General features: G+C 48.3%; 1 protein-coding gene across 1 annotated transcript; it reads left to right on the top strand.

Moving 5' to 3' along the window:
* The first annotated feature begins 1,175 nt into the window (after positions 1-1,175).
* On the top strand, positions 1,176-22,581 carry EFNA1 (ephrin A1). The gene is made up of 5 exons (XM_060255304.1): positions 1,176-1,427; positions 16,770-17,065; positions 19,327-19,392; positions 21,141-21,191; positions 21,352-22,581. The coding sequence occupies exons 1-5, from the start codon at positions 1,336-1,338 to the stop codon at positions 21,465-21,467; spliced, it is 621 nt and encodes a 206-aa protein (XP_060111287.1). The 5' UTR covers positions 1,176-1,335; the 3' UTR covers positions 21,468-22,581.
* Positions 22,582-24,542: the final 1,961 nt, after the last annotated feature.

The following is a 24,542-nucleotide window of genomic DNA, read 5'->3' as shown; positions in this document are numbered from 1 at the left end:
AGTCTCCAAGTCACATGGGGGGGCACCCAATTCGGCGCCCCCAAAAGGCCAGCGCTCTAGGCAACCGCCTTGTTTGCCCAGTGGCAGGGCCAGTCCTGCGGCTGACTTATGGCATCCCTGTAGGGTTTTCAAGGCAAGAGACGTTGGGAGGTGGTTTGCTGTAGCCTGCCTCTGCGTAGAGACCCTGGACTTCCTCGGTGGTCTCCATACAAGTCCTAACCAGGGCTGACCCCACTTAAGAACATAAGAGAAGCCATGTTGGATCAGGCCAATGAGCCAGGGCAGGACCGAGATGAGCGGAGGTCTTTTGCCCTTGCCTGCCTCTGCGGGGGTCCAGTCCTATGAGCCCCGAGGGACGATGCCGCTAGCCTTCCTTAGAACAAAGCAGGAGTCAAGCATCACCTTTAAGACCAACCAAGTTTTATTCAGAACATAAGCTTTCGTGTGCTCCAAGCGCACCTCATCAGACGAGGAATCAGGTACTTGGAGCACACGAAAGCTTACGCTCAGAATAAAACTTTGTAAGACAAAAAGGTGTGAGCTGGAGGCTCCAAAACTGTGAGCGAGCTCAAGCTCACTCCGCTTGGAGGGAACTCTGGTCCCCAGATTGGACCTGGCCCTACCTCCCCGCCAAGTCTCCAGGAATTGGCAACCATATTTAAAAGGGATGGAACCACAGAAGGGCATCAGGCGGGGACTGCGCCGGTGTTCTGTGTCGCTCTGTGCACATTGCGCACGCATGCATCGGATGCCCGCGCGCATTGCATCCCTTTGCACACACGCTGCGTTCCCAGCATTGCTGGCGTCGCCCTGTGCACCCGTCTCCTTCTGCGTGTGCAAGCGACAAGCGCCAGTCGCCCCTTGCGGGGCTCGACGGCCTACCTGCAAAGGAGGGCGCGTTTGCGTGCAGGCGCGTCGGTGTGTGCTGGAGATGTGCGGTTGCGTCCTGCTTGCAGCCTGTGAGCCGCCCGTCACAAGGTCCCGCGCCTGCCAATGCGTTGCATTTCTGCAAAACAAGGGAGCGCCGTTGCTTTCGTGAGCTGGCAACCCCCCCGACCCCCCCCCCCCGACCCGGGGCGTGTGTTTTCGCGCGTCTCCTTGCGCGCAGCGAGCAACCTCCGTGTCATGTGCCGAGCCGCCTCCCCCTCTTTTCCCTCCTCCTCCCCGGCCCGGCCCAGCCCAGGCCAGAGGCAGGTGCCGCCTCCTCGTACATAAAGCGCGCTGTTGGGCAGCTTGCCCAGCAAAACGCAGCGGAGCAGGGCGGAGCGTTTGCCGGAGCGAGTGTTGCCGTCCGCGCCGTCGAGCAGGCGCCGAGGAGCGAGGCGTGGGGAGGACATGGAGTGGGGGCTGCTGCTCTTCTGCGCCCCCCTGCTGGGCCTGTGCGTGGCCGAGCGACACACCGTCTTTTGGAACAGCACCAACCCCAAGTGAGTGCGCCCCGTCGGCGCTGCAACCCCCGGGGAACCGGAGCCGCCCGCTGAATCTCCCAGAGTCTCAGCTTAGTACTTTGCAGTTCAGGACAAACGGGAGAGGCTTGTGCACCGGGAGACTTGTGCATGGGGGCGCCGCTTTGCTTTCCAAGTTGCTAGGGGGCTTCACCCCCCCACCCACCCCCACCCAGAAACAGAGGGCGGTGGGGAGCGTTTCCCCGTCCGAGAAGGCGAAATGAATGCCCCCCTCCCCAATCCAACCAGCTTTGGGACACCCACTTTGCGAACAAATGAACGCCTGGAAAAACCCTGCCCCGTGATAGTGCCAGTCTGGGGGGGGGGGGGGGGGGCAGAGAAATCGGGCTTGTCTTTTTCGAGGGGGGAGGAATCAGGGGTGTTGGGGGCTGCTGTCAACGCGCCTTGGCGACTGGGGGGGTCCTCTGCCCGGAAAGGAAGGCAACCGGGGGAGCTGGCCCTTTAAATCTCTCTTCTCAGCCCGTCACTCTCAGTATTTTGCAGGCTTTTTCTCTGCTTCCTCCCTTTCCCAGGGCCGCGCGGTGCCAGCCAAGTGGGCTTTGGCTCAGTCTTGGCACCGGCGCGCACGGCTTCTCTGGTTGGCTGTTCCGGGAGGGAGGGAGGGGGGCAGGCTTTTTTATCTCCCCGTGCCCTCGGAGGCCGGGCTCGGGGCTTGGAATTTGTAAACATTCGCCCAGGAGGCCTTGCCTTGGCACCCTGCCCACCCCCGGGCAACGTGACGAGGGCATGAATCAGGCAGCAGGAGCCTTTGCTGGGAAATCGTGGGGGGAGGGCATGCCAAAAGAGAGACCCGGCTTTTTCTTTTCCTCCCTTTTCTGCTAGGTGGGCATTGCCCGGGGAGGGGCACACGGTGACCTGGCAGGAGATAGGAGGGGAGGGGTGGTGTGATTCAGGAATCCCATTTTGCATTCTCTTAGATTGGGACTTGGTCTGTGCGTCGTGAAACATGGCGCTTGATGGCTTGGGGGGGGGGCACAATGGGAGGGCTTCTAGTGTCCGGGCCCCACTGGTGGACCTCCTGATGGCACCCGTTTTTTTTGGCCACTGTGTGACACAGAGTGTTGGACAGGATGGGCCATTGGCCCTGATCCAACATGGCTTCTCTTATGCTCTTACATTTGGGGCAGTGATGCTCAGTATTCTTGGTGCTTGTGGGGGGGCAACAATGGGAGGGCTTCTAGTGTCCGTGCCCTACTGGTGGACCTCCTGATGGCGCTTGGGGGTTTGGGCAACTGTGTGAAACAGAGTGTTGGACTGGATGGGCCGTTGGCCCTGATCCAACATGGCTTCTCTTATGCTCTTACATTTGGGACAGTGATGCTCTGTATTCTTGGTGCTTGTGGGGGGGGGGGGGCAACAATGGGAGGGCTTCTAGTGTCCGTGCCCCACTGGTGGACCTCCTGATGGCACTTGGGGGTTTTGGCCACTGCATGAAACAGAGTGTTGGACTGGATGGGCCATTGGCCTGATCCAACATGGCTTCTCTGATGGTGAAGCAGAAGGGGGGGGAGGAAACAAACCCCTGCCCCCAAGGAGAATACAGTTGGCAGTGTGCACAGGAGAGAGAGGCTGAAAAGAATTCCTTGGGGATCAGTTGTCATTCTGGGAGATCTCCAGGCCCCACTTGGAGATTAGCAATCCAGTCCTCAGGGAAGGTGTTACAGTAATCTATGGGAGGCAGTGAGCTCCACTGAATTCCAGTTGTAAGGTTTTGTGGCGGGGTCACCCCCTCCCCGTAAGGAAGCCAACATCTTGCCCGTTTTGGCTAGGTCGGAGTTGCCTTCTTGAAATCCACCGCCTGGCAGGCTGAAATTCAACAGGTGCGTCCCGTATACCCGGGAAACTTCACCTGTTGAACATCTTCCTGCAGCGCGGCACACATTCAAGGGGCAGCGGAAACCAGCCAGCCTAGCTAGCGCCAGTCGAACCAGACAGCAGGCAGGCGAGCGGTTTCCCGGGGCTCTGAGAGTTAATTTCCAGGAGAGGATTGTTTTCAAGCTGAAAAGCAAGGTGTGTTGGGGGAAGGGAAGAGGAGGAAGGGGGAGGGGAGGGCTGGATCCTTTGTTCATTGGGTTGTATCAGAAGCGCAGCCAGCTGTGTCCTGTTGTGGAGAGAGCCCAAGGCCAGGGACTGTGGCGTGCCCCATCCCAGGTGGCTTCCCTCCCTCCCCGCTTCCCAGGCTTGTGTTGGGCCCATCCCCCTGGCGTTAGGTCTGCTCGCCTCTTGGGCGGGATGGATGTTGTGGCCTCTAATTTCTGGGGCGGGGAAGGTCTCCAGGCTCCAAGCTGGGTGGAAACGCCGGGCCCAGACTGCTGAGTGAGAGGTCCTTCACGGAATCCTGGAAACGCCGGGCTTCTGGCTTGCATTGCGCATTCGCCTGAGCGCACGTATATCCATGCGCATACATTCACATTGCAAATGGGACCGGGGCATAGGACCTGGATAGAATGTGGGGTTTAAACCCTGCGTTTCTGCCATGCGCGGCTTGAGCTATGCAGGAGGATCACTCAGCGTATCTTTAATGAAAAATAATGCGAATGCTGTACGCAGATTGGACGGTGTAACTTGCGCAACGGTGTCATTCTGCAGCTGTGTAATCCAAGGGTGCCTTAGTGGTTCGAGGCCTCTGCTGGGGTCTGAGGAGAGGAAGAGGAGGAAAAGGAGACGACTTGAATTGATACCAGGGGTGGCCAAACTCGCTTAATGTAAGAGCCACATAGAATAAATGTCAGATGTTTGAGAGCTGCAAGACTTGAACGTCAGGTTGTTTGAGAGCCACAAATGGAGGGAAGGAAAATAGATGAGGGGGAGAGGGACAGGTGGAAAGAAAGCAACTTTAAATACATTCTCCAAGCCAGCTGACAGGGTGGTGGGGGCTTCAAGAGCCACACGATATTTGTGAAAGAGCCACATGTGGCTCCTGAGCCCCAGTTTGGCCACCCCTGATTTATATCCTGCCCTTTGCTTAGAGTTCTCAGAGTGGCTTACAATCTCCTTCCTTCCCCTCCCCACAACAGACACCCTGTGGGGTAGGTGGGGCTGAGAGAGCTCTGAGAGAACTGGGGCTGACGCAAGGTCTCCCAGCTGGCTGCCCATGGAGGAGGAGTGGGGAATCAAACCTGGTTCTCAAGATTAGAGTCTGCCGCTCTTAACTACTGCTCCAAACTAGCTCTTGAGAGACTCCGCTTCAAACTCCCACTCTGCTAAGAAACTCACTGAATGACGTTGGACCAGTCGGCCTAACCTACCTCAGAGGGTTGTTGTGAGGAGAAAATGGGGGAGATAATCCTGCACCACCACCCTGAATGAAAGGCAGGATAAAATACGGTGGATCGGTAGAAAGAGGCACTCTGCGCGTGCCCAGAAACTGTCACGGTGAGCCAAGGCCAGGGTTGTGCCTCAGGAACCTGGAACAACAGCTAAATCCTGAGGAAGAGTCAGAAACCGGTTGAGTGGCAGCCTGCAGGACCTCAGCTGGGATGGGATAGACGGTGGGGTAGGAGGGGAAAACCCGGACTGCGCTTTCTTTCCTGGTTTTCCCTCCCCCTTAGACTGCTGACCTCCCTGTTTATCAACGCTCACTCTTCCGAGCAGAACTAAATTGGCACGTTGGCGCTGCCAAAGGGGTGTGAAGTTCAGCATTGGCTTGGGAGCCAGGTGGCAGATCTTGGCACGGCCTGACTTGGGAAGTGGGAGAGAGAGAGAGAGGAGTCAGCGCCTGTGGCCGGCGAGCCCTCCTTTTCCCAGGGTCATTTTCCCCACTGGCCGCGGGCCTCTTCCTTCCTGGCAGGGGCCGGGTGAGCTGCTAGAGGAAGGCGCCGGGGCACAGAGGACAGGAAACTTTCTTTTTTCTGGACCGACGTGTTGTTGAGGATTTAAAAAAAAAACGATGACTGTGCTTGACCGGGAAGCTGGATCCAACCACACTTTCCCCTAGTGTGCTCTGGGGCCATCTCAGACTTGACCCTGATACTGTAGCGTGAGGCGAGGGGGGGACGCATGTGGTTTTCCCCTGAGCAAGCAGCAGTTGCCATGGTCGGCCAAAGTTCAGGAAGCGTAAGTGTGGGCCAGATGTGGTAATATTGGCCCAGAGAACCAAGAACAGCTGTGAAGTGGCTGGATAGCTTACATCAGCCAAGTTGGTCATCTAGTTCCTTTGCAATGAAAGCAGGTGGGATAAATGTATAGAGTGGAGGTCCATCGGTGGCTGTTAGCTACAAGGTATAGATGGAGAAGGCCCTGATGCTGGGAAAGACAGAAGGCAAAAGAAGAAGGGGACGGCAAAAGATGAGATGGCCGGACAGCATTACTGATGTAACAAACACGAATTTGAGCAGATTTCAGAGGATGGTGGAAGACAGGAGGGCCTGGCGTGAATTTGTCCATGGGGTCGCAAAGAGTTGGACTCGACTGTGTGACTGGACAACAACAAATAGATGGAACACTCTGGGGCAGTGATGCTCTGTATTCTTGGTGCTTGGGGGCAACAATAGGAGGGCTTCTGGAGTTCTGGCCCTGCTGGTGGACCTCCTGATGGCACCTGGACTTTGGCCACTTTGTGACAGAGTGTTGGACTGGATGGGCCATTGGCTTGATCCAACATGGCTTCTCTTATGTTCTTGGTGCTTGGGAGGGGCAACAGTAGGAGGGCTTCTGGAGTTCTGGCCCTGCTGGTGGACCTGCTGATGGCACTGGGGTTTTGGCCACTGTGTCACGCAGAGTGTTGGACTGAATGGGCCATTGGTCTGATCCAATATGGCTTCTCTTATGTTCGCTTAGACGCAACGTATGGAATACTTTGTCTGGGGCAAGTGATGCTCTGTATTCTTGGTGCTTGGGGGGGCAACAGTGAGGGGGCTTCTGGAGTTCTGGCCCTGCTGGTGGACCTCCTGATGGCCCCTGGGTTTTGGCTGCTGTGTGACTCAGAGTGTTGACCTGGATGGGCCATTGGCCTGATCCAACATGGCTTCTCTGATGTTCTTATAACTTTGCCAGAAGCTCTGACAAGTGGCATCTCTCTGCCTTCAAAGTGTTCATCCAGACAGAACCTCAACATCCCCTTTATTAGCACTTTGTCTCCTTAACAGCCTGCGTGGTGTAGTGGTTAGAATATCATGCAGGTTTTTGGGGAGACCCAGGTTCGAATCCCTGCTCGGCCCTGGAAGCTTGCTGGGTGATGTTGGGCCGGCCTTCCAAACTCTCAGCCTGGCCTTTTACCACACAACAGGGTTGTTGTAAGGATAATATGAGGGCAAGGAGAACGATGTACAGAAGGTTGCTAGGCAACGTTGGGCCACCCACACACACTCTCTCTCAGCCCGGCCTACCTCACAGGGTTGTTGTGAAGATAACATGGGTGTAAAAATAGCCAATAACGCTTTTGCTAGATTCTTGATTTCACAAGAACCAATTTTTTTGTTCCTCCCCCCCCCCCTCCCCAAAAAAAGAGAAAAAAGACAGGTGTCTTTGAGGGCCTCCATTTCAAAACAAACCTTGGCTTCTGGCTTCGACAGATTGTATCGCTTTTAGAGTCAGCCAGAGGTTTAAGCCCCCTCCTCACAGATTCCCATCTTAAGGAGGCCTTTGAAGACTGGGTCGGGAGCCCGATGGGGACGCCCAGGGGCGAGGAGGCAGACTGGAGGTGGGGGGGGGGGGGGAGCTGGTGGTATCTCTGCGCCTGAGTCTGTGATAAGGTTTCTTTCTTTTTCTTCGTTTCTTTGCCTCCTGCCGAAGAGCCGTCATCCTCCTCCGGCAGCCAAACTGGTTTGGGGAGTGCTCCGGTTCAATGCTTCCATTCCCAGGCCTTCCCACAATTCCAAGGGCCCCGGGTGGAGCTGTTTCCCAGATGGCAGGGTTAATCTTTAATAACCGCCCTCTCCCAGTGTTGGGAATGTAAGCAGAAACTTCCCTGCCCTGCCGTGGAGTTTGGGGAGCAGCTCCCCGAAAGGGGTGTTTTTGGAGCTTTGACGCTGCCCCCAAGTACTTGCTAGGGCAGGAAAATCTGGGTATATCCGAGCCAGGCGGGGACAGAAACTCGAATCCGTGCAGCTGGTAGGGAATGCAGGGCTCTTCTGAGAACGGTTACGCCCTTCTAAACCCGTTGACTTCAGTGGGCCGGGAAGGGTGCAGCTTTGGATCAGCTCTCATTTAATCAACCAGAGCTCGAGTTGATTAATTTGTTCAGGGGCGACAAAAGTGGATAGTCATTGGGGTCTGGAGTTAAACAAGCTATTAAAAGTTTTAATTCCCCCTCCCCCCAAAAGTATTTAAGCAAATATTAGAGTGTGGCTGGCCAAACTGTGGCTTAGGAGCCACATGTGGCTCTTTCACATATATTGTGTGGCTCTTGAAGCCCCCGCCACCTTGTCAGCAAACTTGGAGAAGGCATTTCTCTCTTTAAATCACTTCTCCAAGCTAAGCCAGCTGGCAGCTTGAAGAATGCATTTAAAGTTAAAGTTGCTTTCTTTCCACCTCTCCTTTCCTCCTCCCATCTATTTGCCTGCCCGCCTGCCTTCCTCCCCTCAAGCTCTGATGTTCATGTCTTGTGGCTCTCAAACATTTGACGTTCCTTCCTTGTGGCTCTCAGACATCTGGCATTTATTCTATGTGACTCTTACATTAAGAAAGTTTGGCCACTCCTGTATCAGAGTCTTTTAATTTAATGTTTATTTCATTCTCCTCTTCTCCCTTTAATCCTCACGACAACCCTGTGAGGTAGGCTGGGCTGAGAGTATGTAACCTGCCGTAGGTTACCCCACAAGTTTCCATGGCCCAAGTGGGGATTCAAACTCAGGTCTCCCAGATAGTAGTCTGACACTCTTAACTTCTACACCTCTACTCCAGCTCTGTGAATCTTGACTGCTAAATGGAACCTCCTGGTTCAGCAGCGCTTGTAGGGGTGGAATTCTAGCAGGAGCTCCTTTGCATATTAGGCCACACACCCCTGATGTAGCCAATCCTCCAAGAGCTTACAAGGCTCTTTTTTGTAAGCTCTTGGAGGATTGGCTACACCAGGGGTGTGTGGCCTAATATGCAAAGGAGCTCCTGCTAGAATTCCACCCGCAGCAGTATATCTCCAAATACAGTTGCAGGGGGGAGGGCAATTATGGGGATGGGTTACTGCTTTTGTGCACTGATTTGGGGCTCCTTGGGGAAATATGGGGGTCTGTGATGGGCCTCAAGGTTGCTGATTCAGCAGAGGCCTAGTGTTTTCCTATAATACAGAAACAAGCAGAAGATATTTGTAATGGCCTTTGGCTGTAAATGCTACCTTTTTTAGTTAGAGTGCTAATATGCTGCTGGAGGAAAGAACCATCAAGTCACAGCCGGATTATGCTGGCCCTGTTGGGTTTTCAAGGCAGAGGTGGTTTGCCATTGCTTGACTCAGCGTCGTGACCCTGGTGTTCCTTGGCGGTTCTCCCTTCCAAGTATGGATCAGAGCCAACCCAGCTTTAGCTTCTGAGATCTATCAGTGGCCAAAAAACCCCAGGTGCCATCAGAAGATCCATCAGTGGGGCTAGGACACCAGAAGGCCTCCCACTGTTGCCCCCCCACCAAAGCACCAAGAATACAGAGTATCACTTGCCCCAGACAGAGAGTTCCAACAATACGCTGTGGCTAAGAGCCACTGATGGACCTCTGCTCCATATGTTGATCCAATCCCCTCTTGAAGCTGGCTATGCTTGTAGCTGCCGCCACCTCCTGTGGCAGTGAATTCCACATGTTAATCACCCTTTGGGTGAAGAAGTATTTCCTTTTATCCGTTCTAACCCAGCTGCTCAGCAATTTCATTGAGTGCTCACGAGTTTTGGTATTGTGAGAAAGGGAGAAAAGTACTTCTTTTTCCTTTTTTAAACAATTTTATTGATAACATATGGTAACAATTTCCATTAATAACTTCTTTTCATCTATCCCATATGCTTCTTTCTAATCACCCCTCCCCCCGTTACTTGACCCCCGCCAGTGTTATTTACTCAAAATACTAGCATTAAAAGGTACCCTTAATTACTTAAGAACTAAAATTAATATTCTTCTTTCTTCTAAAGTTTAATCATTATCAAAAATTGTCCAAAGTCCTTTTACTTTCCACGCGTCTTCTACATAACTTCTAAATTTTTTCCACTCCGTTTTAAAATCCAATCCCATTTTTCTGGTATTTTTTCTTGCTTCCATAATTGCGCATATAGTGTCCTAGCAGCTGAAAGCAAGTAGCAAATTACAGTGTTATCCTCTTTTGGAAATTTTTCCATTTGTAATCCCAACAGAAAAGTCTCTGCAGCTTTCTTGAATTCATATCCCAAGATCCTAGAAATTTTTTGTTGGATCATCTGCCAATACTTTTTCGCTCTTTCACAAGTCCACCACATATGATAGAAAGAACTTTAATGTTTTTTGCATTTCCAACATTTGTCTGGCATCTTGTTATTCATCTTTGCCAATTTTTGAGGAGTCATATACCATCTATACATCATTTTAAAACAGTTCTCTTTATTACTCTGACACGTTGAAAGTTTCATAGAGTTCTTCCATAAATATTCCCACATATCCATCTGTATTTCTTTATTTACATTTATTGCCCATTTAATCATTTGAGATTTCACTACTTCATCTTCTGTAGACCATTTTAAAAGTAACTTATAAGTTTTTGAAATTAATTTTTCATTATCTCCAAGCAGAACTTTTTCCATTTCTGTTTGCTCCCATCTTATTCCTTCAGTTTTAATATCATTTTCCACCAAACTCTTTATTTGTTGCATTTGAAACCAATCGTATTTGTTATTCAACTCCACAGCAGTTTTCAGTTCTGTTTTGCCACTTTGTATTTTTAATAGTTGATTGTATGACAGCCATTTTTCCTCACCTGTCTCAGCTGTTATTTTTATCACTTCTGCTGGCACTATCCATAATGTTTTCTTTCATCACCATATTTCTTATATTTCATCCAGGTATTCAACAAATTATTTCTTATATAATGGTGAGAGAAAAAACTATCCATCTTTTTCTTCCCATAATACATATAAGCATGCCAGCCGAATTTATTTCCATGACCTTCCAACGCTAAAAGTTTTTTATTCAACAGCTTCACCCAATCTTTTATCCACACTAAACAAACTGCTTCATGATATAATCTTAAATCTGGTAATTGGAATCCTCCTCTTTCTTTAGCATCTATTAAAACTTTCATTTTAATCCTTGGTTTCTTCCCAGCCCATACAAATTCCGAAATCTTCCTTTGCCATTTGTTAAATTGTTTACTGTCTTTCACAATTGGAACAGTTTGAAACAAATACATTATTCTCGGCAAAATATTCATCTTAATTGCAGCTATTCTTCCAAGCAATGACAAGTTAAGCTTATTCCATTTTATCATTTCATCCATTTTACGCCATAGCTTTTCATAGTTATTTTTGAACAGGTCAATATTCTTCATTGTTATTTCCACACCCAAATATTTTACTTTAGAGGTAACTTCACATCCTGTTAGTCTCTGCAACTCATTTTGTTTATTTACTTGCATATTTTTACATAAAAAATTGATTTTTCTTTATTAACATAAAATCCCGATAGTTCTCCATATTCTTGTATTTTAGCTAACAACAAAGGTGTTACTTGTGTAGGATTTTCATTTATAAACATTATATCATCTGCAAATGCTCTATATTTGTAAATAAATCCTTTAACTCTCAACCCTTCTATTTCTTTATCATCTTGTATTTGCATCGATAAAATTTCAAAAGTCATTATAAACAACAAAGGTGAAAGCGGACAACCTTGTCTTGTACCTTTGCTGATTATCATTTCATCTGTAAGATCTGCATTTATACATAACCTTGCACATTGTTCAGTATATATTGCCTTTATCATTCTTATAAAGTTTTCCCCCAACTCTATTTTCTCCATTACTGCAAACAAAAAGTCCCAGTTCAAATTGTCAAAAGCTTTCTCTGCATCCACAAAGAATAATGCCACTTCCTTCTCTGGATGTCTTTCATAATATTCTACAATATTTACAACAGTTCTAATATTGTCTCTTATTTGCCTTTTAGGGAGAAATCCCACTTGGTCTTCCTTTATGAAATTTATCAAATATTGTTTGAGTCGTTCTGCCAAAATTCTTGTATATATTTTATAGTCATTATTTAGTAATGAAATTGGTCTATAGTTCTTTACATTCGTGACATCTCTATCTTCCTTAGGAATCAAAGAACTTACAGCTTCCTTCCATGTATTTGGTATTTTCCCTTTTATTCTTATCATAGTCATCAATTTTTGAAGTTTCGGTACCAATTCTTCTTTGAAAATTTTTGCCGTATATCCATCTGGCCCAGGTGCTTTTCCAATTTTCATTGCATTAATTGCTGCTTCAATTTCTATTCTTTCATTTGGCTCATTCAAAATGTTTTTCATATATTCAGTTAAAGGTGCTATTTTAAACTTTTGCAAATATGCTTCCATCCTTTCCTTCTTTACTTTAACACCTTTAAATAATTTAGCATAGTACTTGAAAAATTCTCTCTTTATTCCTTCTTGATCTACCATCTCTCTTCCATCAACCACAATTTTATTAAAATTTTACTTCCTCTCTTTTTCTTCAGTTTCCAGGACAAATACTTTCCAGGTTTATTCGCTCCCTCAAAGGACTTCTGTTGTAATTTTTTTCAAATTCCATTCCAATTCCTTATTTAACAAATGTCTCATTTGTACTTGTAGTATTGTAATCTCTCTTATAATTTTCTTTTTCCTTGGCCTTTTCCTCAGTTCCCCTTCTTTTTTCTTTATTTCATTTTGAATGTCCAACATCTGTTTTTCTTTTGCCCTTTTGTCCTTATTGTTTAATGTAATCAATATTCCTCTCATTATGGCTTTATAAGCATCCCACACCATCTGAAATTCTATATCATCTTTATCATTTATTTGGAAGAAAGCTTTAGTTTCATTTTCTAGAGATGTCACTAATTCTTTATTTTGTAGTAAATCTTCATTTAATCTCCATTTTCTCACTTTTTTAGACAATTTTGTAATCCATAATATTGGGTTATGATCTGCACCTATCTTCGGTAAGATCTCTATTTTCTTGGTTATAAGGCCTAAGTCCTTTGTACCCCATAACATGTCAATTCTGGAAAAAAGTATTATGTCTTGCTGAAAAAAGGATTAAATTTTCTCCATATGTCTTCCAAATTTTCTTGTTTAACCAGTCCAAAGAAGGATTTTGGCAATTTTCCTTTATTGTTATTTTTTTTCCCAGATCTGTCCAATGTATTCTGAATTGTTCCATTAAAGTCTCCCATAATCATGACCTGGTCATATGTCACTTCATCAAGTTATTTTATAATGTCTTTAAAAAAAAAATCTTTTGCACCATTTGGTGCATACAGTCCCAATAATAAGGGTTTTTTCGCATTTATTATTACTCTACTGCCACAAATCTTCCATCTTTATCTTTAAATATTATTTTTGGGTCCAATTCTTGTTTAATATAAAAAACCACGCCCCTTTTCTTCTTTTCAGCCAATGAAAAAAATTCCAGTCCCCATTGTTTATTCCATAAAAAATTATAATCCTTTTGTTTAATATGAACTTCTGTCGGCTGCATTTGACACAGTCGACCATCAGCTGCTGATCCACCGCCTCGCCGACATAGGGGTTAGGGGGTTGGCCTTACAATGGCTTTCCTCCTTCCTCATGGGTCGGGGACAAAGGGTGGCAATTGGGGGTGAACGATCCCAGAGGCGCACACTAGATTGTGGGGTGCCCCAGGGAGCAGTTCTCTCCCCGATGTTATTTAACATCTATATGCGCCCTCTTGCCCAGATTGTCTGGAGGTTTGGGCTGGGTTGCCATCAATATGCAGATGACACCCAGCTCTATCTGCTAATGGACGGCCAGCCCGCCTCTGCCCCGGGGAGCCTGGATCAGGCCCTACAGGCTGTTGCAACATGGCTTAGGCTGAGTGGGCTGAAGCTGAACCCAGCGAAGACAGAGGTTCTCTGTGTGGGTCGTGGCGCTCTGGGGAGGGAAATATCTCTCCCGACCTTTGACGGTGCGCCGCTGACGGCGGCGCAGCGGGTAAAGAGCTTGGGTGTTTTACTGGAGCCTTCATTATCAATGGAGGCCCAGATAACAGCCACTGCCAAGTCAGCATTCTTTCATCTGAAGCGGGCGAGGCAGTTGGCCCCCTTCCTAGAGCGCCGGGACCTAGCAACGGTGATCCATGCGATGGTCACCTCAAGATTGGACTACTGTAACGCCCTCTACATGGGGCTGCCTCTGTGCCGGACCCGGAGATTGCAGCTAGTGCAGAACGCGGCGGCCAGGCTGCTGCTTGGCCTCCCAAGATGGGAGCATATACGGCCGGGGCTGCGCGAACTGCACTGGCTGCCGATTGTATACCGGGTCCAGTACAAAGTGCTGGTGATTACCTTTAAAGCCCTATATGGCCGAGGACCGACCTACCTGAGGGACCGTCTCTCCCCGTATGAGCCCCAGAGAGCACTGAGGTCAGTAGGTAAAAACAGATTGACCACTCCTGGGCCAAAAGAAGTTAAACTTCGGACTACCTATGCACGGGCCTTCTCTACCGCGGCCCCTTCCTTGTGGAATCAACTCCCAGAAGAGGTGCGGGCCCTGCGGAACCTTGATCAGTTCCGCAGGGCCTGCAAGACCACCCTTTTCAAACAGGCATTCATGAACGGCTGACCAAGTCCACAAAGAAACATCAAAATGGTCCAGTCTGGAGATCCGCCATCATTCACAAACTGACAGGCATAGCGTCGATTAATAACGGTACTGTCAGATCTAACTTAATCTTTTTAGACTTAGTAACTGTTTTAACTAATGTATTAATCGGTTTGGGGTTAATTTAATGTTTTGTTAAATGTATTGTTGTTTTGCTGTTGTTAGCCGCCCTGAGCCTGCTTGGCGGGGGAGGGCGGGATATAAATAAAATTTTACTTACTTACTTTGTAAGCAAATTATATTTCAGTTTTGTTTTTTAATCCATTTTTTTTTGTGGTGAATTTAATCCATTATTTTTTGTGGTGAATTTAATCCATTTACATTCCAACATAATAATTTATAATCCATCATGGTGCAAATTCATAATTCTCTTCATAAAATTTACACAGCTCCTGTGTATTTGTAACTGTAATCCTTCTTCCTTGTAGCTCAAAGCTCAAACCTTCAGGTATTATCCATCTATACCTCATTCCATTGTCACGTAGTTTTTCTGTTAATTTCTTATATGTTCTCCTGTCATTTATCACTTGTCTTGGCAATTCTTTCATTATTCTTACTCTGCCTCCTCCCACTGTCAATGTCTTTTCAAAATATTTATTCAAGATTTTCCCCACCATTTCTTTTGTCATATATCTTATAACCACATCTCTTGGTAAATTATTTTTCTTGGCATATGATGAATTCACTCTATACGTATAATCATACTTATTTCTAGTCCCTTCAGGATCTTCCTCCAAGAAATCAGCAATTATTTTTATTACATGTTCTTTTAAGTCTGTCCCTTCTTCTTCAGGTACTCCTCTCAAAAGTATTTGTGTCTCCATCAATTTACAGTCATGGATTGTTATTTTTTCTTGCATTTTTAATAAGGTGGAATCCTGAAGTTTAACTTTCCCTTCTACCTCCTGCACTTTTTTTTTACACCACCACTGTTTCATTTCTAAGCTATTCCATTTCTTTTTTAAAGTCCTCAGTATCTTTTTAAAGTTCTTTTTTGCAAGCATTTATCATCTTTTCCATCTTTCCATCATCTTTTTATCATCTTTCATCATCCTAGCTTCCATTGCTTCCAACTGATCTTGCATCTTCTCCAATGAGGCAGCCCTTGCATGGGTTACCTTTGACTCTGACATTAAAAAAACAGCAAAAAGTTTGATACAAATTTCAACTATCAGGTTTGATAGATTAGAACTTGCCCTTTCAAATGAGCTTAATTTCGCCGTCCTCCGACCTTCCCAGGCTCAGATATTAATTTTTTAAAAATTTAGCCTACCAGTAATGGCCGCCAATGTTTTTCTATGGTAATACAATCCTAGAGTAGGTCCATTCTTCAATAGTTACTTCCTGCTTTGCTTGCCCCAAGTCATGTTCTCACTGGTAACAAAGTCTCACGATACTTGATGTATTTCCTGTGTTGACTGTAGAAACTGCAGATCTCTGACGATGGTGCTTTCACGCCACGACTGCAGGTAGACAAAACAATAAATTCCTTTCCAATTTTTAACACTGTCCTTAATTTAACAAAGTCCAAAATTCACCCCTTCTCTTCTTCTTCCAAGCTTTCAAACTTTCTCTTTCCCACCTTCTAATATTATTTTGTTTGCTTTGAAATAGTCCCAAAATGGTAGATACCTTTTTCTAAGGTTATCCAAATCAACACTGGTCTCGTACAACATCAGATGTTTAGCAGTCTCAAAGAAGATTAGGATCTTGTCAAGCTTATGTCAAATAAATGACTCTGTAAGCTTCTGCAGATGATGAATATGCAACTCTTCTCCGGGGATCCCTCAAAGGAGCTCCCCCCCGGGACTCCCTTTTAGCCAAGGTAAATCACTTCAGAGTTTCCTGTGCATATCTTAGACTAATCTCTCATTGAGAAAAGTAGGCAGAAGGCAAAAATTTGCCCTTTACTACCCCGTACAGAGAGGGAGGTCAGCTCAGCATTCTCCGAATCCCGGAAGTCGAAAAGTACTTCTTTCTATACCTTCTCTATCCCATGCATAATCTTGTAAACCTCTGTCATGTCACCCCTCAGTCGACGTTTCTCCAAGCTAAAGAACTCCAAGCGCTTTAACCGTTCTTCATAGCGAAAGTGTTCCAACCCTTGACTCATTCAAGTTGCCCTTTTCTGGACTTTTCCCAATGCTATATCATCTTTTTTGAGGTGCGGTGACCAGAATTGTACACAGTACTCCAAATGAGGCCGCACCATCGATTTATATAGGGGCAGTATGATACTGGCTGATTTGTTTTCACTTCCCTTCCTAATAATTCCCAGCATGGCGTTGGCCTTTTTATTGCAGTCACACACTGTCCCAGCATTTCCAGCTCTAGGATTCTGTGGTGTCCTGGTCAAGGCAGGGTGCTAACGTAGCTAGCAGTTTTAAGAATCAAACAGACCCTGGTTTGAATCAGTTGCGTGACCTCTCCCGTGGGCTGGTAATAAGTACATAAACACCTGACCTACCTTACAGGATCGTTGCGGGGATTTGCTACCGGATGAGGAAGTGTTTTGATGGGTGGTGATTAGCTCTAATGATGACAATCCCGTCTTTCTGTTTGCAGGTTTCTGTGGGATGACTACGTCGTGGAGGTGAACCTGAACGATTACCTGGATATCATCTGCCCCCATTACGAGGACAACAGCGTCCCCTCACACGCCATGGAGCGCTACACTCTGTACCTGGTGGAGCAGGAGGAGTACGAAACGTGCAAGCCGCGCTCTAAGGACCAGATCCGCTGGGAGTGTAACCGGCCGGATGCCCTGCACGGGCCGGAACGGTTCTCTGAGAAATTCCAACGGTTCACCCCTTTCACGCTGGGCAAAGAGTTTCGAGAAGGTCACGAATACTACTACATCTGTAAGTATCCCTAGAACTGAAGCTGCTTCCTTGTCATATTGTCTTGAGGAGAGGGGATGAACCCATTTGATGGACATGGGAAACTGAGACCCGGAGCAGCTGGGCAAAGGTAGCGGCAGCTCAGTGGCAGAGCATCTGCTTGGTAAACAGAACGTCCCGGGTTCAATTCCCAGCATCTCCAACTAAAATAGGTCCAGGCAAGTGGGCGCGAAAAACCTCAGCTTGAGATATGCATTCAGGATAATCTGTAGAGGCACATAATGAATCCAACAAGAGCCCCATGGTGCAGAGTGGTAAAGCTGCAGTACTGCAGTCCAAGCCCTGCTCACGACCTGAGTTTGAGCCCGTTCGATCCAAGCAGATGCTCTACCACTGAGCCACTCTCCCTCCCCTCTCCTCCACATACAACTGCTGGAATGACCTTGGGTCAGTCATAACTCTCTCAGAGCTGTTCTGGATAGAGCAGTTTTTGTCAGAGCTCTCTCAGCTCCACCTGCCTCACAGGCAGTGTTCCCCCTAAGCTGAGTTAGCGTGAGCTAGCTCGCAGTTTTTTAGACCCTGACTCATACATTTCTGCCTTAGCTCAGGAAAAATGGCCTCAGAGCAAACTAATTTCTGCAGTAGCTCACAACTTTAATGCCAGTAGCCCACAAAAAAGAATTTTTTGCTCACAAGACTCCACAGTTTAGAGGGAGTATTGCTCACAGGGTAACTGTTGTGGGGAGGGGAAGGGAAAGGAAATTGTAAGCTGCTCTGAGACTCCTTTGGGTAATGAAGGGCAGAGTATAAATCCAATCTCTTCTCTAAAAGATCAAAATTTAAAATCACAATTAGGACTGCCAATTTAAAAATAAGACAGTCGAATGTAGCCCTAAATAAATAGTGCTTATGCCAGAGATTTGGAATCGGGGCCGTCTACTTCAGACTTGCTAACAATCCTTACTGTAAAGCTGTGCTGTTAAAGCTGTGCTGTGACTTCCCACTTGGGGCTTAGTGTGATGTGGTTGCAAAGGGTAACTCTGTGCATGTCCAGAGTACCGATTTCCCTCTCATCCTGTTTAAACTGCTTTGACACTCTTGCAAGAGCATAAGATTTGCCTTGCTGGATCACAGGCTGTGACCCAACTTGTCCTGCCTCCTGTTTTCCACGATGCCCCTAGAAGCAGACCAGGAATATGACCACCTTGCTATTGGCAGGTAGACTGCCTCTGTACACAGAGGTTCTGTTTTATCCATCCTGCCTAGCAGCCATGTATAAGATGCGTACCTGCACAGTTGTCTTTTAGTCACCTTTTTTTTTTTAAGGCTGTCCGCATTTTCATGTGGCAGGGAGTTCCATAAGTTAACCGTGTGTTATAGAACGCTTAACTTTTTGTAACAAATTAAATCAATGCGATTTCCTTGCCGTGGTCTAGGCTTCCAATCTTCAGGTGGATGGAAGCAGAACACCCCTTCCCCGAGACAAACTGTTCGTGTTCCTTTTGTTGGCCAGTCCATCGCCTAGTTCAGGCATCCACAACCTTTTTGAGCCTGTGGGCACTGTTGGAATTCTGCCACACGGTGATGGGCAGAGCTACAAAATGGCTGCCGCAGGGGGTGGAGCCACAGAGGGCACTCAAGCCCAGGGGTGAAGTGGGGGTTACTTTAAAAATCCACTTGAAAGAGGAGCAAGAGAGAATAAAACCAACAGTGAGGTGGGAGTGGCCGCTGAGACAATGCTGTTTTAATCTGCGCAGCCAATCAGAAGCCCTCCTAGACAGGACCGGCCCTGCCACTAGGCAAACTAGGAGATTGCCTAGAGCGTTGGCCTTCTGGGGGTGCCGAATTGGGTGCCCCTCCATGTGGCTCGGAGACCTCTCAGTGTGGGGGGGGGGGGGTGGTGCCAGAAGTTAGCGTTGCCTAGGGTGCCGGACAGTCTAGGGCCAGCCTTGTTCCTAGGCAAAACATTTGGTGGGAACCAGAAAAGGTGTCGTGGGCGCCTTGTTGGGGACATGCTCTCCGGGGCTTTTTCTGAAGCAGGAACTCCTTTGCATATTAGGCCACACCTCCCTGATGTAGCCAATCCACCAACAGCTTACAGGGCCTTTTAGTACAGGGCCAACTGTAAGCTCCAGGAGGATTGGCTACATCAGGGGTGTGTGGCCCAATATGCAAAGGAGCTCCTGCTACAAAACAAGCCCCGATGCTCCCCATGTTGGAACAGTGGCCGTTCCTCCGTTCATTCTAACCAACCTGGTGATTTCCCCCCCCCCCCCCGCTAGCAAAGCCAATCCATCGCCATGGAGATAACTGCCTGAAGCTGAAGGTGATGGTGGCCGGGAAAAACGGTAAGTACCCCATCTGCCGACCTCACCCCACCCACTTTGGGCAACTCCTGGCTTTAAAGGCCAGTAAGGGGGTGGGGAGAAGGGCTCCTTAAACACCACTCATAAGTTTGTACCTTTGCAGTGGATTGAGGGTGGGGAGTTGCTTCATTTGCAGGGAAGGTCTGTAGAAAAGTTCTCCACCTCTATGGAATTTGAACTGAAGGAAGAGGAGATATAAAGAGGAACCGATTTCCTACTAACCTTATGCCGTTCTCACGCTTCTCTTCACCTGGATTCCATCGGGTTTCCCACTACAACTAGGTCTGCAACTGCCTTCGCCTTTTTCACGCGGCAAACAAAAACTGGTTTCTAGAGGGCCTTGTTTGCTGCGCAAAAGAGGCAGAGTGAGTTGGAGCCTCAGGGCAGATAGTGTGAAATTGGGCGGAAGCCCCACGGAGAAGAGGAGCGTGAGAGCGGCATAAGGATAGTGGGAAATCGGTCTTGCTGCCCTGCCCCCCAAACGTTACTCCCTCATTCCTGGTGCTTCAAAAAGAGGTTGGATTCTGTCCACTGAACCAGAGCCATGAAATTTGATATATTTATAAAGAGAACCAGCTTGGTGTAGTGGTTAGGAGCAGTGGACCGGGTTTGATTCCCCACGCCTCCTCTATGTGCAGCCAGCTTGGGTGACCTTGGGTCAGTCACAAGTTCTCTCAGAGTTCTCTCAGCCCCACTTACCTCACGGGGCAGCGTCTGTTGCGGGGAGAAGGAAGGGAAGGAGATTGTAAGCCGCACCGAGACTCCTTTAAGTAGCAAAGAGTGGGACATAAAACCAACTCCTCTTCTACTTTTTGTTTAAATTTGCTACACAGAACTGATCATGTCTGCATTTCTTTCCCAAATGGGGGATCCAAAATGTATCCTCCCCCCCTCCCAAAAAAAGAAATGTGAATGAAGCCTCCATGAGCTTAGACTCTTCTCTGTGCACATGTTTTGGAGTTGTCCCTGGTCTTGCTGACCTTATGTTGTCAGCTCTGACCGGCAGCCACTCTCTGGGGTCTCAGGGGGAGGCCTCAGGGCTTTTTGTTGTAGCAGGAACTCCTTTGCCTATTAGGCCGCACTCCCTGATGTAGCCAATCCTCCTAGAGCTTACAGTAGGCTCTCTAAGAAGAGCCCTGTAAGCTCTTGGACGATTGGCTACATCAGGGGATGTGGCCTAAAATGCAAAGGAGTTCCTGCTACAAAAAAAGCCCTAGGGGAGAGGAAGAGAAGGAGATTGTAAGGCACTCTGAGTGAAGGTTAGGGTATAAATCCAGTTCTCCTCCTCCTCCTCCTATTGAATTTGTGGAAGAAGCATCACACATGCCCTTGCTGTGGCAACTAAAACAGTGTGGTCTTCATTTACTAGTAGCAACAACATTTGACCTGTTCTGTGGACACAGGGCTTTTTTTTGTACAAAAAGACCAGCAGGAACTCATTTGCATTTTGGGCCACACCCTCTGATGTCGCATTGTTCCACACAGGGCTTTTTTGTAGAAAAAGCCCAGCAGGCACTCATTTGCATATTAGGCCACACACCCCAATGCCAAGCCAGCTGGAACTGCATTCCTGTGGTGTTCCTGCTCAAAAAAATGCTGTGTGTTCATACAGTGAGCTTGTGGGAAACATCTGAATATGGGGCTGAAGAAATAAAAGTGAAAGTTGCCGGGGGGGAGCGCTGAGGGTTTTGAGGGTCCGGCCTTGACCATGCGTCTCCGTTCACTTCTAGCTCGGACGCTGCCCGGCCGCGCTCCCACCCAGAAGGGGAGACTCCAGTCAGGTAGGACCCATTGGGAGGGGGCCGGTGTGGTGGGGAAGAGGAAATTGGAGGGTGCATTGGGTGTCGGCCAGATTGTATCCTTCTCGCTGCAAATGCCTTGAGGATTCTCCTCATAATTAACCCTTACCTTTATTCTCTTTTTCCCCCCTCTCCCTTGCAGATGACCCCGATGCCCCGATGTTGAGAAGTGTGGGCCACAACTCCGCCCCTCGGCCCTGCAGCCCCTTCACCTTCCTCGGCCTCCTGGTTCTGCTACTCCTGCGGTACAGCCTCTGACGCCCCTCGTCCCAGCCAAGCTATGAGGATGGAGGGTGATCCTCGTTCCCGCAGGTCCGGCCTGTGCTCCCGGTTCCTCTGCGCGAAGCTGTGGACCAGTCAGTATTAGAGGGTTGAGCGCCGGGATAAAACGGAGGGCAGCTGTTGACGCCACGAGGGAGGAGGCGGGGCGGGGAGTGGTGACAGATCGTGGCCGCAGGATTGAGACATCGAGCACTTCGGAAGGTTAAGTTGCGGAGAATGTGGGCCGGATGGACGGACAACCGGGCGTGGACTAGCTAGGGGAATTGGGTACTGATCTCCTCTGCAGTGAGGAACGGGACATGAGGCTTCGGCCCTGTCAGACTCTGTTTCCTCTGCCCCAAAGGACACTTTGCTGAGTATCCCGCAGGCAGGGACACTCAGATTGCCACACGTGGACCGTGGGACGTGCCTCGTTGTTGGAATCGGTGGACTCTTGAGATGGCGCTGCGAGCTCTGTATGGGGCAAATAATTTATAAGACAATAGACAGGCCGGGCCTGAATTTTGGAAGATCCCCTCTTTTACGCCTCCCTGATGAACCAGTCTTCTACCCGCTTCCGATGCAAACAGATTTAGCCCATACCCCCAAAGAGAGCAAAAGCGGAGCCCAGCTGGTTTCACGGGGAAGAAAACCCTATTGGATCAGACTGCGGGGCCTCCTCTGTGATTCGCTCTCAGCATCCAGTATTTAAGAGGACACTGTCTGCATATGAAGGCTCCATTTCCCTGGCAAGGCGAGTGACTCTTCAAGCATTTAGAAAAATGGACAAAATCGAGATGGGATGCTCCGGTTCCGTGGCCCACCCTCTCTGTTCCAATCAAGTTTTGATGCTGGGGTGTGCGACTTCCTGTCTTGTCCTGCCGCATCTCACAGGATTTTAAAAGTTTGGGGATAGTGACAGTTGAAGACAATAAAAGGCAATGGACCATGAGATCATTCGAGGACGTTATGAAATAATGAGGACAATGGGCGAACTGATGGTGAAATGAACTTTTTGTAGGAGAGAGGGTAGGAGCGGAGGGCAATGTCTCTGTGTAAATCTCTTTCTACCACTGCAATTTTTATATGGAATAAATAACTCTAAAACAAACAATGCTGTGTTAACCATCTGTGGCTTGCGGGGACTTATGTGGTATCTGATAGCGGGTTCAGTTTTTCTGAGGCTCAGGGGCGGAGCCTAGAAGCCAAAGGGTGGTGCTTAGCAGGCCAGGGGTAGAGAGTGGAACAGGAGGGCGGGGGTCTGGCATGTGGTTGCTCCAGTCAAAGCTAAGGGGTGGGGGCTAATGGACATGGGGTGGAGCAGATAGCAAAAGCTTTCCGGCTGGGTTCAGAATTATCTTTCCAGAGGAGCTGGTTGGCCACTGTGTGAGGCAGAACTAGATGGACCCTCACTGGTCTGACCAAGCAGGCCTCTTCTGATGTTCTTATGAGGGGAAGGCCTCGGCCTCTCTGCCCTGTTGTTGGCCCTCCAGAGGAATTGGTTGAGGCCACTGAGTGAGGCAGGATGCTGGACTAGATGGACCCTCACTGGTCTGATCCAGCAGGGCTCTTCTGATGTTCTTACAAGGGGAAGGCCTCGGCTTCTCTGCCCTTTTATTGGCCCTCCAGAGGAACTGGTGAGACAGAATGGTGGCAAAGTCTGATCCAGCAGGTCTTCTCTTATGTTCTTATCCATCTGTCATGAGAGCTGCTGTTGTGTTTTAGAATTTGTGAGTGTCCTAAAAAATGTGAAAGCCTTCTCACCAAGTTACTTTGGTGCCTTTCCCATGAGTAATCAAATTAGTCATCTTGGGTGTAGATTCAAACCCAAGCCTTTGTTCAGTCTGTTCCATCTTCTGGACTCAACTTCTAGGGTTGTGTGTTCCATGAAGATGTAGAAAAGGCCACAAAAAGAGCATATATGAGCAGTTTATTACAATCCAAGACCAGAAACCAGCTCTTCAGGAAACGTACCCTTTAGATACGATCAGTGTCTCTAGTCCTCATGGTGGCAAAGTTGTATTATTTCCAGCGTGCACAGTGCTGTGTGCAGTAACAGAACAAATCTGGCTCAGTTACACACACTCCGAATAAAGTTTGAGTTCAGTAATGCCTTGGAGATCAAGAAAGTTCTATTAGAATCATAGAGTTGGAAGGGGCCTCCAGGGTCATCTAGTCCAACCCCCTGCACAATGCAGGAGACTCAAATACCTCCCCCACACACACACCTGCATTGACACCTACTCCATGCCCAGAACAGGTCCCAGCACAAATCCTTGAGGCACTCCACTTGTCACTCCTCTCCAAGTATATGGTTTTGGGCACGTGCACACTTCTTCAGATACCTGGACTGGCAGCTGCCACTGGACTCAAACTTTATTCTCTTGCTTCAGACCAAAATGGCTGCTGTGCTTGGTTTTCCACACGGGTGGGGGTGGGGAATCACACTTGGGGTCGGCATGGTTGGGCATCTCTTTCCTGACGGGAAAGGATGGTCTGCGGAGGACTTCAGGGCAATCTTGGGAGAAGCATCTGTAGGTTAAGCGGAACACCGAAATTTAGCCTTGTTGGCACCACGGGGACTTAAAGAGCATGAAAGTGTGGCTCTCAGCTTCCTCCTTCGGGAAGGATGGTGGTGCTTAGCAGGCCAAAGGTAAAGAGTGGAACAGGGGGCGGGGTCTGGTATGTGGTGGCTCCAGTCAAAGCTAAGGGGTGGGGTCTAATGGATCGTGGTGCGAAGCAGACAGCAAAAGCTTTCCGGCTGGGTTCAGTCAAAGCTTAGGGGTGGGGTCTAATGGACATGGAGTGGAGCTAAGGGGTGGTGGAGCTAAGAATTTTCTTGATCTCCAAGGCATCACTGAACTCAACCTTTATTCTAAGTGTGTGTAACTGAACCAGATTTGTTCTGTTACTGCACACAGTTTTGTAGCAGGAACTCCTTTGCATGTTAGGCCACACACCCCTGAGGTAGCCAATCCTCCTGGAGCTTACAGTAGGCCCTCTAAGAAGAGCCCTGTAAGCTCTTGGAGGATTGGCTACATCGGGGTGTGTGGCCTACTATGCAAAGGAGTT

The sequence above is a fragment of the Heteronotia binoei genome, chromosome 1, assembly GCF_032191835.1.
Source record: "Heteronotia binoei isolate CCM8104 ecotype False Entrance Well chromosome 1, APGP_CSIRO_Hbin_v1, whole genome shotgun sequence".
Lineage (NCBI taxonomy): Eukaryota > Metazoa > Chordata > Lepidosauria > Squamata > Gekkonidae > Heteronotia > Heteronotia binoei.
The sequence above is the reverse complement of the archived record's forward strand: the minus strand, read 5'-3'. Positions and strand labels throughout refer to the sequence as shown.